Genomic DNA, 15,420 nt, shown 5'->3' on the forward strand with positions numbered 1-15,420 from the left:
GGGAGCAAGGCGAAGGGACTTAAAATTCCAGCAACAACGTAAAACTCCAGTCTGATTAGAGTCAAAGTGGTTTCTCAAGACCTAAATCATAAAAGCAAAGCTCCAGCTGCTGGCAGAAATACATAGAGCTAAAATGTATTTCACCTTTGGATGTCAAGTATATATACACAGAGAAAATAGGAGGAGGTCTATTCTGTGCTATTTGACAACGTTAATGCAGGTTCAAAGGCATCCTGTGAGCTCAGTGTGTGGCCTCTACATTAGCCCAGTCTGCTTGCCAAGGGATGTGGAGATAATATTATTTGATACCCGCTGTTTTCCAATCCAAAAGGTGTTTCGGTAACCTTTAGAGGTTTTCTTTGAATAAAAAGCTCTGCCTGCAGCGTAACAGTTGGGTTGGATAAATAAATGATAAATCATCTGAAAACACGCTCATCTGAGTCCTGAAATACCCTTGAATGTAATGGGAGGGTTGCGATATATCTCATTTATCTCACTTACCACCGTTGGTAACACTCAGGCTCCTGAATCGTGAACCCAGAAAACTGTGAAAATATCTGAATCTCCTTCTCTCACTTGAAACAAGTCTGAATAATCAGCAGTGTTTTGAACAAGCCCAAAAGTTACTGCATATTGAATGCCAGCCCTTAAAAGTTCTGGGAAAAGGAGGTCATGTCTGAATGTCACCTCTTTAAATGGATGGCAAATTGAAATCTTTACACAAACCCATTAGTGGTGAAATTACCCCCATTAGAATCATAGAATTATACAGCACAGAAGGAGCCATTCGGCCCATCATGTCTGTGCCGGCTCTTTTAAAAGAGATTTTCCAAATCCATCCCACTGCCCTGCTCTCTCCTCATAGCCCTGCAAACTTGGCCTCCCCAAATAATTATCTAATTATAGATAATAATTATCTATAATTACGAGGATCTGAAAATTAGAGGGAAACGAAGAGTTCTAACGGTTCAGGAAATGAAACCCCTGGATAAACTGTCAGCGATTGGGCAATGTGCTTCTGAGAAACCGCATGCGGTGTAAGAAACGGAAAATATTATCCAATAAGGAGTGTCTCCTGAGGCGAAGCACAAGGAGAATTTTTGAAGCACTGCATCAAATCCGTCCAATTCTTGACCAGAGAGTGCTTGAGGCTAGCTGGGTGGAGGAGGTAGGTAGACCTTTTTTCTCTTTGACCGTGCCTTCAGCTCCCCTCTCGACTCTCTACCTCTCTACCCCCTCCTCTCTCCCTCCCTTCCCTCCCCTCACCCTGACCATTTCCCCCCTGCTCGGGTCCTGACCCAACTGTCCAGCGCCTTGGGACATCCTCCCGACATGAAAGGCGCTCTATAAATGAAATCTTGTTGTTGTTGTTGTTGTTGTAGATCTTAATCTATGTGACCGCAGAGCCACTTTTAAGAACGTAAGAATTTACTCGGCGAAAGAAGACCAAGGTCCATCCAGTTTGCCTTCCGCCATGCTGGCCGTTGCATGTACACGTCGTGTCCCACAGTATCTACTGTGTCCTGAGATATTAATTCCTAACAGAAAGCACTTTGCTCCTTTTCAGATATGCTCTTTGGCTCAGACTGTTTAGTAACTTTCTAGCAGGAAAAAAATTGCCGCAGCCAACGTCAGAAGCTCAAGAAACCGAAGTCAGGTCACCGAACACGGACTCGGAGATTCGGGCCAATCCAAACCTGTTTCAAGCTTGAAACGTGCAGAAAAGAATTGCGTTAGGAACGAGGTCATCTTTACATTTGAAAGCATTCGCAAATCTTGCAAGGCTTTAAGGAATCCCGCGTGTGTTTTAAAGCTGCAAGAAAAAAACAGTTCCAGTTTTTTTTCATCAGGGCAAGGTGGCTGCTTTTAAGAATAAATAGTTATTCCTGCAACATTCGGAATTCTAACGCATTACCATCCATCACTGGGGAAGGCTGCCAAGGTAAACAGTGTCTGAATGGCACGCACAGTCCCACACACTCTCAGCAAACCACAAGGTCAATCTCTCCACGCTCACTCACCGATCATTGCCGAGGCTATTCGTTGCTGAGGGTCATACGGACACTTCCCCTTGCCACATTCAGTCTGTTCCTGATGTAGCACCAGCTGTTCGTCCTAGAGAAAGGAGGGAGAGAGGGATTAGCAGAAAAAGAAACACACAATGTCAAGCTCAATGACTTCAACTATGATCAAAGTAGCCACGCAAGAAAATGGGGCTCTCAATATCCTATTCAGAATGATAGCAGCTGCCAGATACATATAGAGTACAATATCCACGCCTCTTTGTAAAGAAAAATGGAGCAAAGTTGCTGACGGGGCTTTGTAAACTGATCACTTTATTGTTGGATGCATTGGAAAATCTGAATCTCCAATGAGTTGCACTGCTGTCTGAGACAGTGCGATGCAAGACTCTGTTCAGCAGTATTGACCGAAAATGTTTGAGGAGAATTTTATTAAAGGAAAATTAGCGTCCTGACATTGGGGCTGCAGCAATTTTTTTTTTCTGCTAGTAAGTTACTAAACAGACTGAGCCAAAGAGCACATCAGACTTTTATAAAAATAATAATAATCCTTGCATCTGATCACGTCTTCCAGGCGTCTCAAAGCGCTTCGCAGAATATACCGTAAAGCGATTTGACTGTATGTTTTTGTGGGCGAAACGCAGCCGCCCATTGCGCACAGCAGCGTCCTCACAAACGGCCGTGGATTGAATGACCAAATTGTTGTTATTATTTAGGTGGGAGAACGACGCGAAGACTCAGGTGTAAAATTCTATCAAAAAAAAACATTTGTTGGGACTAGATTGGCGGATGTCTTTTCCTCCTCATCGAGGTATCATTGATAACGGCACTTTTGCGTAAGTATGACCAGATGAAACGATTCCTGTCTACTCGCTGACTGACCAGACCAAGGCTGCAGTTCACCCCCTTGGAAAACTTGAGTTCTTAGGAACGCAAAATTCCGGACGTTGTCCCTGGATTTCATTGCTATTCATCATCCTTAATTACTATGCAAAATGTGGCGCTCAGGAGTCAACAGGTTTAGGATCAAACTGAAGTTGTTGGATATTAGTAGCAGATGATTCTTTGCGTGCTGCTCGGTTGGTTCCATGTTGCTCTTACAGTTTCTTGTGAACTCCCGAGCCCAGATGTTTGGGAGGAAAGGGAGTCTTCAAATCGGAATTTAATAATACTTGGCAGTTTTCGTTTAGAATATTTTCCAAGTGTTACAACGGGGTTATTTCGAGGACATCAAGCGAAGAGGGGCAAGGGGGGCGTCTGTGAAATGGTTTTGACTGAATGGCCGTTTTCTGTGGATTTTAGTCTCCAGGTGCGGGTCATTCCACGCAGTTGCTTCATATCTATACTTTGTGATGAGGTTTTTCTTTGGGATTTAAAATATAATAATAATAATAATCCTTGCATTTGATACAGCGCCTTATCGGGTCTTCCAGACTTCTCAAAGCGCTTTGCGGAATATACCGTAAAGTGCAGTGACTGTGTATTTTGAGGGCGATACGCGGCAGCCAATTGCGCACAGCAGCGTCCCACAAACAGTCACAGATTGAGTGACTAAATTCTTCTTTTAAATTTTTTTTATTTATATTGGAGGGCATATTACCTCCGGAAAAGCGATCTGCCAATCGACCAACAACCGGGTTCTTACTTATAATAATAATAATCCTTGCATTTGATATAGCGCTTTTCACGTCTTCGAGACGCCTCAAAGCGCTTCACAGAATAGACTGTAAAGTGAATTGACTGCATATTTGTGGGCAAAACACGGCAGCCGATTGCGCACAGCAGCGTCCCCACAAACAGTCAGATTGAAGTGACCAATTTTATTTATTTTTTCCTTGAGGGATTATTATCAGGCGCGTGGAGAAACTCGCCCAAGGTTCCGCCCTGCCGGGAACCGAACCCAGAGGTCCCTCGCTTGCAAGGCGAGCGCTCTAACCCCTGAGCTCCAGGACTCCACGGGTTAAGTCAATCGCAATCACAATCCACTGAGTGCCCTGTTAATCACTAAATAAATAAATACATCATTGGCCACTTTCACTGGAGAGTGAGAAGATGCCAGAAAATCTCTGAGCAGTGCCTTCTGCAAAAGATAGCATTGCTGCGGCGATTTTCTGTTCTTCAGCTGTTGAATAATGCTTTCTGCAGACACAATAGATTAGCACAGTATTTCTTTCATCTCTCTGAGACCTGCCTTTGAATCCAGTGCCTCCGGCTGGGAGGAAAGTCTCATCTTTCTTCCCTATTTCTCTCTCAGAGTCTCCTGTGAGTTTGATATAATATCATATCATAACTCTGCAAGAATCTGCTGCGAGTTTTGAAATAATAACTCGGTTCCAGCTGGATGCAGTTTCACCGCAGGGGATAAATTCTGTGCAGCTCCACGTCAAAGAAATAATTCAAAGGTACAACAACAACTTTCATTTATATCGCGCAGTTCACACGAGTTGTGTCTCATTGCGCTTGCAAAGTAATATACAAAAGGAATGGAATCGGAGGGGAAAAGTAGGATGTATTTTGTTAAAATACTCCTGTACTCCTTTTCTTATGGTGTCAACATTTCCACGGGAATGAAGTAAAAATCTTAATCGGTCCTCGTTAATGAGTGGGGTTCAGAATTTCCTATTAAAACTCCATCTTTTCACAGTCTTAACATCAGTGCTAATATTCGAGTAGTTGACCTACATTAACAATTTACAGGCCGCTGTCTATCATGGCAGTTTTGCCCACAAATATACAGTCAATTCACATTACAGGATATTCTGTGAAGCGCTTTGAAACGTCTCGAAGACGTGATAAGGCGCTGTATCAAATGTAAGATTACTACTATTACTGAGCGGCAGTGAAGACATGGGTCCTGTTTCTTTAAGTCAAACACTCTTATTTCAGCTTTTGCTTCTTTCAGTCTTAAATAACTGTCTCTTGCCATGTCTGTGTAGCGGTAACTTATCAGATTTGTTTTCAATTTAGCACAGAACTGAGGGTTTTTTTTTGCTGGGGGAATTTTTTTAATATAGAAGTGCAGATAAAAAAAAAGCCCATCCAGCTCGAATGATGAAATCCTTTCTGCAGTGCAGTGGATATGATATTCTTTCCTCTCTTTCCCCTCCCCGTGTGGGGAAAATGGAGGTTGGGGCCAGAGTAATAATACTGATCATTGAATTAGATATAGTGCCTTACCCACGTCTTCAAGACGTCTCAAAGCGCTTCAAAGTAAGCAGTTGTGTTTCTCGTGGTTTGGAACGCTGGACAGAGGAACCTGATTGTGTTTTCTTTCAATCATAGTTTTTTTGCTGCTATTCCCGGATGTCTGTCGGAGTTTGGCTTGGACTCGCCATAGAAGGTGATTGGAATTGGCATCCTTCCATTCTGGATACTCTCTTGCGTAAAACATAACCGAATAAGACCATGTATCTTTTCCCACTATTTTCCTCTCTCTGTGTGTGTTCAGAAAGTATCATTCCACCTAAGGTACGATTCCACAAACAGCTGTTAGTGTCTGGTACCTCACATAAGTACATCTTCATGGCCGAACCTACAGCATGAGAGTCGGCAAGTTATTTCACTGAGAGGTATGACAGCCGAAACAATAACAGCAACAACTTGCATTTATGCAGAGCCCTTCGCACCGGACGGTATCTCGGAGCACTTAAATGGATTCCATGCTCACTGAGGAGGCACTGGAGTAGTGATCGATCATGGGAACCCTGGATGGAGACCTGTAGCTCAGTGGTTAGAGTGCTCGCCTTGCAAGTGAGAGGACCTGGGTTCGATTCCCGGCCGGGCAGGGTGAAACGTTGGGCAAGTTTCCTTACTCCGCACACATCTGTTTACCCAGCAGTAAATAGGAACTCAGTTGTCAGTCAATTGGGGGATCGCTTTTCCGAGGGTAATAATTCCTTAAAAAAAATAATCGGTCACTCAATCCGCTACTGCTTGTGGGACATTGCTGTGTGCAATTAGCTGCCGTGTTTCTCCCACAAAATACGCAATCAATTCATTTTACAGTATATTTATTCTGTGAAGCACTTGATGGATTATTATTATACATTGCCAAAAGCTAACGGAACACATGATCACTGCTGGACATGAAGTCAACTCAGTTTACGGAACAAAATATGTCCTTGTTCTATGGAGTGCTCGTCGCATTAATATTATTTTTGTGAATTAATAACCTAACGAGCTGCATTATTTTGAAAAAAAAACTGCTTTTGATTAGACAGCAAATTGAAATCATATTAAAATGGAAGCATTAGCATTCCTGATTGACCATGCCAGATGTTACAGATAATGTGTAGAATGAATTCTTTTCTAATCTGCTGTCTCGGCCGGCAAAGGCAAAGTACGAACTTTGTTATTGATGGACTCTCTGAACAGCCTCAGGACAACACTTTCTCAACTGGATTCCCGGGAGAGATGTAGAATGTGTTACAAATGACCAAGTTTGGCATTAATTGCCAATTTGGCACAGCCAAAACACAACCCTTTCTAAGCAAGTTATTAAATTGCCTCGGTCCATATGCCTGTCTCTTTATCATTAGTATATACGGATATACACCTACTGCGTTTCTACTGAAAAGGAGAGGAAGTAACATGTTAGGTTTCTTTGGCGTTGGCTGTGTTTTGTACACTGAAATGTACCTGTTAACTGCCACCGATTACATAATCGCTCCCTCACAATAATAATAACAATCCTTGGGTTTTGATATATACAGCGCCTTATCACGTCTTCGAGACGTCTCAAAGCGCTTCACAGGATACACTGTAAAGTGAATTGACTGTATATTTTGTGGGCGAAATACAGCAGCCAATTGCGCACAGCAGTGTCCCCACAAACAGTCGTGGCCTCAATTTTACAAAAAAACTTTATAAATTGGATCCAGATCCACCCGAGAGCTCTCTGAATCCAGACACTTGGCCAGTCCTCACCCACGATCTTCTGAGCAACAGCAAAGAGTCTGTCAGTTCAGTAAAAAATCCTGCTTGGATACTTTTGCAGTCTTGCTTTTCCACTGAACGATTTCTAGCATGCTGACGGGTTTCAAACCCTTCGGTCTGGTAGTAATGAACTCCAGACCCTCCCTGGCTTGACAAGCTGTCAGTTCCTAAGGGATCTACAGGTGGATTAGAATTTCAGATCAACCTGACACTAGGAGCATTAGGAGGAAACCAACACATATGACATATGACCCCAGTTGCACGGGATGCAAAGCAAGACACAACCACTAAGAGCCAGTACGCACAGACGCAAGCTTAATTCAATATCCTTCTTGTTACAAAGTTTTATCTCTTTGCCAGGAACATTCCTCAGATTCCCAGGGCGCTTTATCTAGCTCCATCAAGTTGTAATCCTTGGATTTGATACAGCGCCTTATCACGTCTTCGAGACGTCTCAAAGCGCTTCACAGGATATACTGTTAAGTGAATTGACTGTATTTTGTGGGCGAAACGCAGCAGCACAATTACGCACAGCAGCGTCCCCACAAACAGCCGTGGATTGAAGTGACCGATTTATTATTTTTTTAAAAAATTAAAGTTGAAAGGCTTGGATTCGATTTGCAGTAGGTTATTTATTAACCTAGTCCAGTGCCTTGCAGACGCTTGCTGTTCCAGACATGTTGCGTGCTAGACTAGGTTTGATACGTTATGTGTCTGACCCATTATGTATAATATTGGATTCCAAAGTAAATACTGTGCCTGTCTAATTACCCTGTTCCTAGTCTTACTTTTATGTTTCTAGTTCTCTGGACCTGTACCAACTCAGCCTTAACTTCTGTGTAGATCCAGCCTTCTGATGTTGACCTGTGTGGGGATTTGGGCCTTTTCTGTTTCTGCAGGAAGGAGATATATGTCTAATTGCAGTATTCAGTTGTAATGAATAGCAGTGCTGCTCTATTAGGCTTTGTGGAGTCCTGTAGCTCAGTGGTTAGAGCACTCGCCTTTGCAAGCGAGAGGACCTGGGTTCGATTCCCAGCCGGGCAGGACGAAACACTGGGCAAGTATCCTCACTCCACGCGCCCATTTACTCAGCAGTAAGTTATTCGATTGGTGGATCGCTTTTCCGGGGGTAATAATTCCTTCAAAATAATGATTTGGTCACTCAATCCACGGCTGTTTGTGGGGACGCTGCTGTGCGCAATTGTGCTGCTGCGTTTCACCCACAAAATATATAGTCAATTCACTGTATAGTATATTCTATGAAGCACTTTGTGACGTCTCGAAGTCGTGATAAGGCGACATATCAAATGCAAGGATTATTATTATCGCTATAAAACATTATCGTACCTGCTATATTCTGATATAAAAGATAACTGGCAGGAACAAGGGTCTCGCAGACTTAACAAAATCATTGCATTAATTTGAAATAACAGAAACAATTGCTATCTGAGGCTCCATTCACAACAAACTGTGGACAAGACTATTTTTGTTACTGTCATGTAACAACAATCTCAAAGGACAAACAGCTCCGGAATTGAATAAGGCCCAAAAGACGATTGTTTCTGTCAAGTTGATTATCCTCATGAATTGAACTGAAATAAGGTTGAGGTTCAACGGATGAAGAGCGAACACGTTTGAATGAGTGCCTTTCATCCATTGTGTTCAGAGAACGAGATTGCAGGTGCAAATTGTGTCTTCTGAAAGCAACAAAACAGCAGACACACACTATGAGAGTGAGGTCTGAACAGAGAGGAGAGAGCGTGAGAGTGAGAGAGATCCAGAGAGAGAGAGAGAGAGAGAAAAGAAAGTCTTTGCTTTTAAGCATGGACAACTTGCTGAAATCATTGCAATCTGTTTAACAATTCAATGCCTGGAACGCTTACAGTCAGATCCTCTGAAAACATCCATGTGAAACCACATGATTAAAACCAGAAAAGGTGTATCCTTGCTTCATCCCAGAGCTTGGGTTGGTGCTGAGCTGAAAAGGCTCTCTTGTGAGCCAAAATTTTTGATGGCCAAAATATTTAGATGACTATTGTTTTCAGTGCCAGTAAAGCTTTACTCTGAGTGATTTTAGTCGAGAGTCTATCCAGGAAAGTACAAGTCGAGTGTCCCAATGGTACTGTGCAATGAATGAACGAATGAATGAATGAATGAAAGGTCTGTGATCAAGTGTATTTCTTCAATTAGACCAACCATGGTTACAAGCAATCTTTGTTCACCTAATTAACCCTTCAAGAACAATACCCAGAGTGATCACAAACAGGATACGTAATGGTCGATGTTTATACACACATGTACACACACAGAATAATGCAGTCTGTGTGTGTTAGTGTAGAACACCGAGTTAATCAAGGCATTGAGCTGAGGGAATATTCAACGAAAGTGAAACGTTTGCTGCATTAACATTCACTGAATCCCATGAAACAAAGCTATTTCCAACAGTCCTGGGTAGGGTGGGGGTGTGGGGGGTGTGGAGCTGACCAGAGCCTGCTGAGCGGAAGGAGCGGACCGGTTGATATGACGTTAGCAGGTCACAGAGGGAGGAAGGCAATAATAAGATGCATTACTGGATTGGAAGGTATGCTAGCCGTACAGATGCCCTTCCGTTCAGTCTGCAGGATGCATTGCTGCTTGCACTTGTGATAGACAAGCCAGTAGATATACCGCTGGTGGGACCTTATGCACTTACCCTGCTGAAAATGGAAGTGTCGATGTACGCACAGCGTGGGTGAAAAGCTCCTGTCCCACACACGTACAGATGAGTTTGGTTGTAAAAGTGAAGGACCCGCAGGAAGTTGGCACAATCGAGCTGCAGAAGACACAGATAACTTTATTACTCTGGGCTTTATATCATACCAAATCTCTCACACTGTATGGAAACTTCACTGTATGGAAACTGTATGGAACCCTTGATGCAGCTGCCTTCAATCCCAAAGCCATTCCCAATAAAGGCCTTTCAAACCTTCCCGACACTGTGCATACATTGATCAATCCAACCACTGCTATGATAACCTCTCTTTTTCATTACTTGGAAACCAGGGTTTAATCCAGCTCAGATTCTTAACCCATCTGAAATATGTTTGGGGAATTTCAGTGGTGGTAGTAAATGTGAAATGCCCAATTTGGGATTGAAGCACATTATTTTGAAAAACTAGATAAAGCTGTATATTATTTCTGACGTGAGCTGGGAGTATTTGGTGTTGAAACTGGTCGCTTGAGATGGAGAGAGTATTTGATTTTGTCCCAAAAGAATAATAGTAATTTAATCGGAAAGTGTTCAATCACCATGCTGGTCCAAAGCGGTCATTAGTTTCCATTAAATGACAGGTTTCAACAGAAGATACTTACATTGAGGTTTTTTCCAGCCATTTTGCACTGCTCTATCCTCTCCGAAAGAGCCGGCCAATAGAGCTGAAAAAAAAAAACATATTTATTTGCTCAGATAAATATTCCTTCAGAGATTCACCGTTAACTGTTAATTATGTCACGATCTTCTTGATAGTCTTTCTGTTTATGCCCGACAAATACTACATTATTTAGCACATTATGCTATTCAGGGAGTAGGAAGTAGTTGAACCAGTAGGCAAAAGAAACCAGGTTATATATATTATATATATATATAATAATAATTTAGTTCTCAATTCATGACTTTGTGAGACACTGCTGTGCGCAATTGGCTGCTGTGTTTCGCTCACAGTCAATTCACTTTACATTATATTCTGTGAAGCGCTTTGAGACGTCTTGAAGACGGGTCGAGACGCTATATTCAATGCAAGGATTATCATTAATATTATTATACGCAGCCCATGTGAGCTCATACAGTTGTTCACTCCCATTGAGTGTGCCAGGTTTTTCATCATGTTTCCTCCTCGCACAGTACTCACTGTAATTGGATTCCTTTAATGTACCAGAGATGTTTTACTTGTATGCTAACCTTTCATTATTTGCTCAACCTTCACAGCAGACACTCATCCTGTTTTCTAATTATTATTATTATTATTTGGTTTCCTCTTCAGGTTACCGAAATGCTGGGGAAACTTTGACTGACTCATCTAATTCAGCACAGACCAGGGAGAAAACACAGGTACTTTCTGATCTTAATGACTCGCAATGACAAGATGTGCTCCATTGAATATTCTATTGTATTTAGTGGGAGAACAAGGATCCTGTGGGTTGGATACACATCAGTTAGTTATTACTTGCGTCTTATACAGCTGTCTCTCTGAATTCTATAAGTATTAATCACTATTGTAGCCAAGGCATATCCTCTATCAGTCATTTAGAAGCTATGGAGCATAATTTGCTCAGAGGAAGGCATTGAGGAATATCAGAGCTTACATTAGGCTACTGTTAATGATTCATTGCCAGGTTTCTGTGGGTTTTCTCATACTTTCTCCCAGCCTCCCACCCCTTTCTCCCAAACCCAGGTCCTCTCGCTTGCGAGGAGAACCTGCCAACCATTAAGCTACAGGACTCCATATACAAGAGGAAGACAATTTGAGAAATGTCTAGTTGCACTGAGATAATAGTTCCTTGCATGCGATTAATGCACATTTTCGATGAGACTGAACCGACTTGAACATCACCTGACCTGAGGACATAATTGTTGACTCATTAAAATGTCTTTCCCAGCAAACTATTGTCCCTTGTCTCATCGAGAACCACTGCATTCATAACTTCTCGACCAAAGCTAACCTTTAACCTATTTGAATGTTCCATCTCCTAAGTCATCAACAAACCATTTAGTCTACCCGCAGATGCCTTATTTTTTGCCCTGCTGCATTAATTTGCACTGACTGGAACCACAAAAAAGTACTCAGGTATTTAATCAGATGGCAACGGCTGAGATGGTGGAAGTGTTGATATCTGGAATGTTTGGTATGAGGCAGTCAGGTCATTAAACGACTGTTGAATTGCATGTTTTGGTACAGAGGCATCCTCCACGTATTTTGAGTTCGGTGTTAATATCAACAGCCCTCATCACATTACTTCTTAACTCTTCGCACCACTGCCATCTCCCTCTGGGCAAACTGCTCGCCCGACATCAGATGTACACCCAAGGAGATCAAGTTGTTTTGGGATTGACATAGAATTGCACGTCTCAATCCTTCCAGACTACCACCACTGAGACCACTGATGGTCTCATAAACCTGTTGAGAGATCATTGCTACTGTTGTGATGATCTGAAGGGGGAAACATGTTTCCGTGGAACATTTTCTCAATTGAAAGCGTGATATAATAAATCCCACATTTTTAGCATGAGTCTCATTGAAGTTGATCTTGTGCCAATAATAATGATAATAATCCTCGCATTTGATGCAGCACCTTAACATGACTTCGAGACGTCTCAAAGCGCTTCACGGAATATATCGTGAAGTGTAGTGACTGGATATTTTGTGTGTCGATCACATGATGAGAATTCCTATTAGAAAGCTGCTATGAAACTACAGTACTGTGAATTTTAGGGATTCGGTGTAGAATCGACTCCATTGTGGGAGTTCTAGGATAACTCGAGATTGGAGTGAGTGCAGACAGGATGCAGGAAACTAAATTTAGATCGTAGGGACAGGGGAATAGTTCATTTGAATGTTAAACGTGCGAACACAAGGGATGTGTTGGCTTCTCCTTTACAATAACATTTTCAAACACAAATTATTAATAGAAACCATTGACCTCGCCTGGTAATACTGAGCTGAATGGGACGTGACCTTTCTCAGTGTAAGTCAACAGTCTCTAATTTGTCCCAATTATACCTAATGGTCCCGAATGCAAAAGCACAGACAAAATAGGATGTGCTTGATGGGGATAGTCAGAGCCACCAACCCCATGGGCCACCAACTTATAACTGCTCTATTTATCTGTAATTATGGTGCTTCTGATATGACTACGTGCTGAGTGTAATGTCCCTATGTCTGAATATCCTGTGTCATTGTGGCATCTCTATTGAAATACGTGAGGGGTAAGAAACAGCAAGTTGGCATTAGAGCAATGGGTTGTTCCATTTGGACGCTGTCTCACTCGAGGCCACTAGAATCCAAAACTTGGCTTGATCTAATAAGGTCCCATTGTGCCTGCTCCCAGCTCAATGATAATGTGAACTTTTCACTCAATTGTCCTGTATATTCCGAGCAAATATAATACAGAAAACTACAGGCTCCAGAACTGTACTTTAAAGAAACAGAAAGCTTTCGAGATTTCTTTGAAACGTTAGTTTTGGCGGTGTTCACGTTCACGAGGTTCCCCTGTAATGTTGGAGCGTGTGCACTGGCTGGACATGGGATAGTGTAGAGTCCTGTAGACCTGGGTTCGAGTTGGTCACTCAATCCACGGCTGTTTGTGGGGATGTTGCTGCCGCGTTTCGCCCACAAAATATACAGTCAATTCACTTTACAGTGTATCCTGTGAAGCGCTTTGAGGGGTCTCGAAGATGTGATAAGGCGCTGTATCGAATGCAAGGATTATTATTATCTATACATTACATATTTTAAGCTGAAAGTTCAACTGTGTATGTAAGGAGTTAGTTGCTTGCCTACAATTATTGTGAACTGAATACAACATGGCGTGAAGCTCTGAAGGAGACTGTCGTGTATCCACAGGCTTTATAACATAATTCCTGTAAAACAAACCCTTCCACTGACAAATGCTAATGATCTCAAAATGATGTGTTTTTAACCCCAGGAGTGTGGAGTTGGCTGAATTGGCTGTTTCCTGCCCAGTGATTAGTTTCTTCTAAGGCTGGGAAATGTCAATATTCTGACCTCGGCTCTTCTTATTAGCTACTGGACTGAGCTAGGCACAGTGGGCATTTCTCATTAAACCACTGTTTTGTTTGACTCAATTGGAATAATTTCCACTGATGGGGCCAGTCCAGGGGAGTCCCCGTAATTGAAAGTGTCAAACATCAGCAATTGTCATTTATTCTTTACTACCTTCCAAGTAAGGTCAATTCATGCATAGATTCCGGTTGTCACAGCACCAGCCAGTCTGTTGTATAGCAATCGAGCACCTATTCCTACCGTGCTATCATGTACGGTCACAGTAGGGTATTTGACCACAGAGGGCATCACAGTCAAACACGATTCAGCAAATGGTCCGCGGATTTGGTGCAGGAACCTTGGTTGTTATTTTTACTCCATAGCCTAGGGTGCTGAGCCAAAAATACCTTTTGAAGAAAAATAATAATAATTTTGGTCACTCAATCCACGGCTGTTTGTGGGGACGCTGCTGTACGCAATTGGCTGCCGCGTTTCGCCCACAAAACATACAGTCAATTCACTTTGCGGCATAATCTTCTGCGAAGAGCTTTGAGACATCTCGGAGATGTGATAAGGCCCTATATCAAATGTAAGGATTATTATTTTTATTATTATATCACTCACCCATACACAGTCAAACACTGGCTGGTCCACCTCAGAAATAAGATGCATGTGGAGCTTTCAGTACCCGTGGCGTGAATAATGGGATCAGCACGTACAGGGTCTCACCAACTGCTTTTCTTACCTTCTTCACTCCCTGTGAGATGTTGTCCAAGTTGCAGGTCAGAATGTAGTCCTTTGCACTTGCGTACAGTCTCCGCCCATCCTCGTCAAGGATCATGGAGTGCAAATTGGAAGCGTTGAAAGCAAGTGGGATGATCCGCTTGTTTAACACCAAGTCTAAGGTAAAAAAATAAGAGAATAAAGAGTATTATACCCCATACCCCAGTACAAGGCATTATCAAACTGCACGACGTAGTGGGTTAGCACAATGACCTTTCAGTTATGAATTTGGATTTACGTTCAGTTCATTTAGTTCTTAAACATACAAGGTGGATCGCGCGCAAACGAGAGATTTGACTCCCGGGTGGGTCAGGGCGAAACCTTAGACAAGTTTCCTTATTCCACACACACGCCTCTGTTAACCTAGAGGTGAGTAGGAACCCGGTTGTTAGGCGATTGGCAGATCGCTTTCACTCAATCCACGACTGTGTGGGACACTGCTGTGCGCAATTGGCAAAATCTTACTGTAACCGTGTATTCTGTGAAGCACTTTGAGATGTCTCAATGATGTGATAAGGCGCCATATGCAATGCAAGGATTAATAATATTATTATTACAAAATTGCAGTCTATGCCTTCTTCCTCCTTTCTTCTCCCGCGCTATATCAAATGCAAGGATTATTATTATTAACATTGCCATCAGCAGAAAATATATATAAGCCTTTTTAATGGCCAGTGATCAGAGTGAAAAACCTCATCACAACGCACTGAGTGTCAGGACTCAAGATGAGCAGAAAAACCAACCTATCTCGCCGGTCGAAGAACATGTCCCAATAATTCTTGCTTGATGTAGTTTCTTCAAGGTTTGAACCAGATATTTTGTCTAAGGAGGTTCAGAGGATCTTTCCCCACACACGCTATGCTCGCTCTCTGTTTCTTAACTCCTCTCCCTGCCCGGCGATCAATCGCCCCTCTTCCCCTCTC

At 42.5% G+C, this 15,420-nt stretch overlaps 1 protein-coding gene across 1 annotated transcript in view; it reads right to left on the minus strand.

The window, feature by feature from the left end:
- Window positions 1-15,420, minus strand: part of sema3h (sema domain, immunoglobulin domain (Ig), short basic domain, secreted, (semaphorin) 3H) — a 52,674-nt gene that overhangs the window by 22,869 nt on the left and 14,385 nt on the right. The window contains exons 3-6 of the mRNA XM_007890469.2: window positions 14,460-14,614; window positions 10,308-10,370; window positions 9,649-9,768; window positions 2,022-2,115 (exon numbers count right to left, since the gene is read on the minus strand). Of these exons, the coding sequence (XP_007888660.1) occupies window positions 2,022-2,115; window positions 9,649-9,768; window positions 10,308-10,370; window positions 14,460-14,614 (432 nt within the window). The remainder of the gene's footprint in view (window positions 1-2,021; window positions 2,116-9,648; window positions 9,769-10,307; window positions 10,371-14,459; window positions 14,615-15,420) is intronic.

The sequence above is a fragment of the Callorhinchus milii genome, unplaced genomic scaffold (genome assembly GCF_018977255.1).
Source record: "Callorhinchus milii isolate IMCB2004 unplaced genomic scaffold, IMCB_Cmil_1.0 Scaffold12, whole genome shotgun sequence".
Classification (NCBI taxonomy): Eukaryota; Metazoa; Chordata; class Chondrichthyes; order Chimaeriformes; family Callorhinchidae; genus Callorhinchus; species Callorhinchus milii.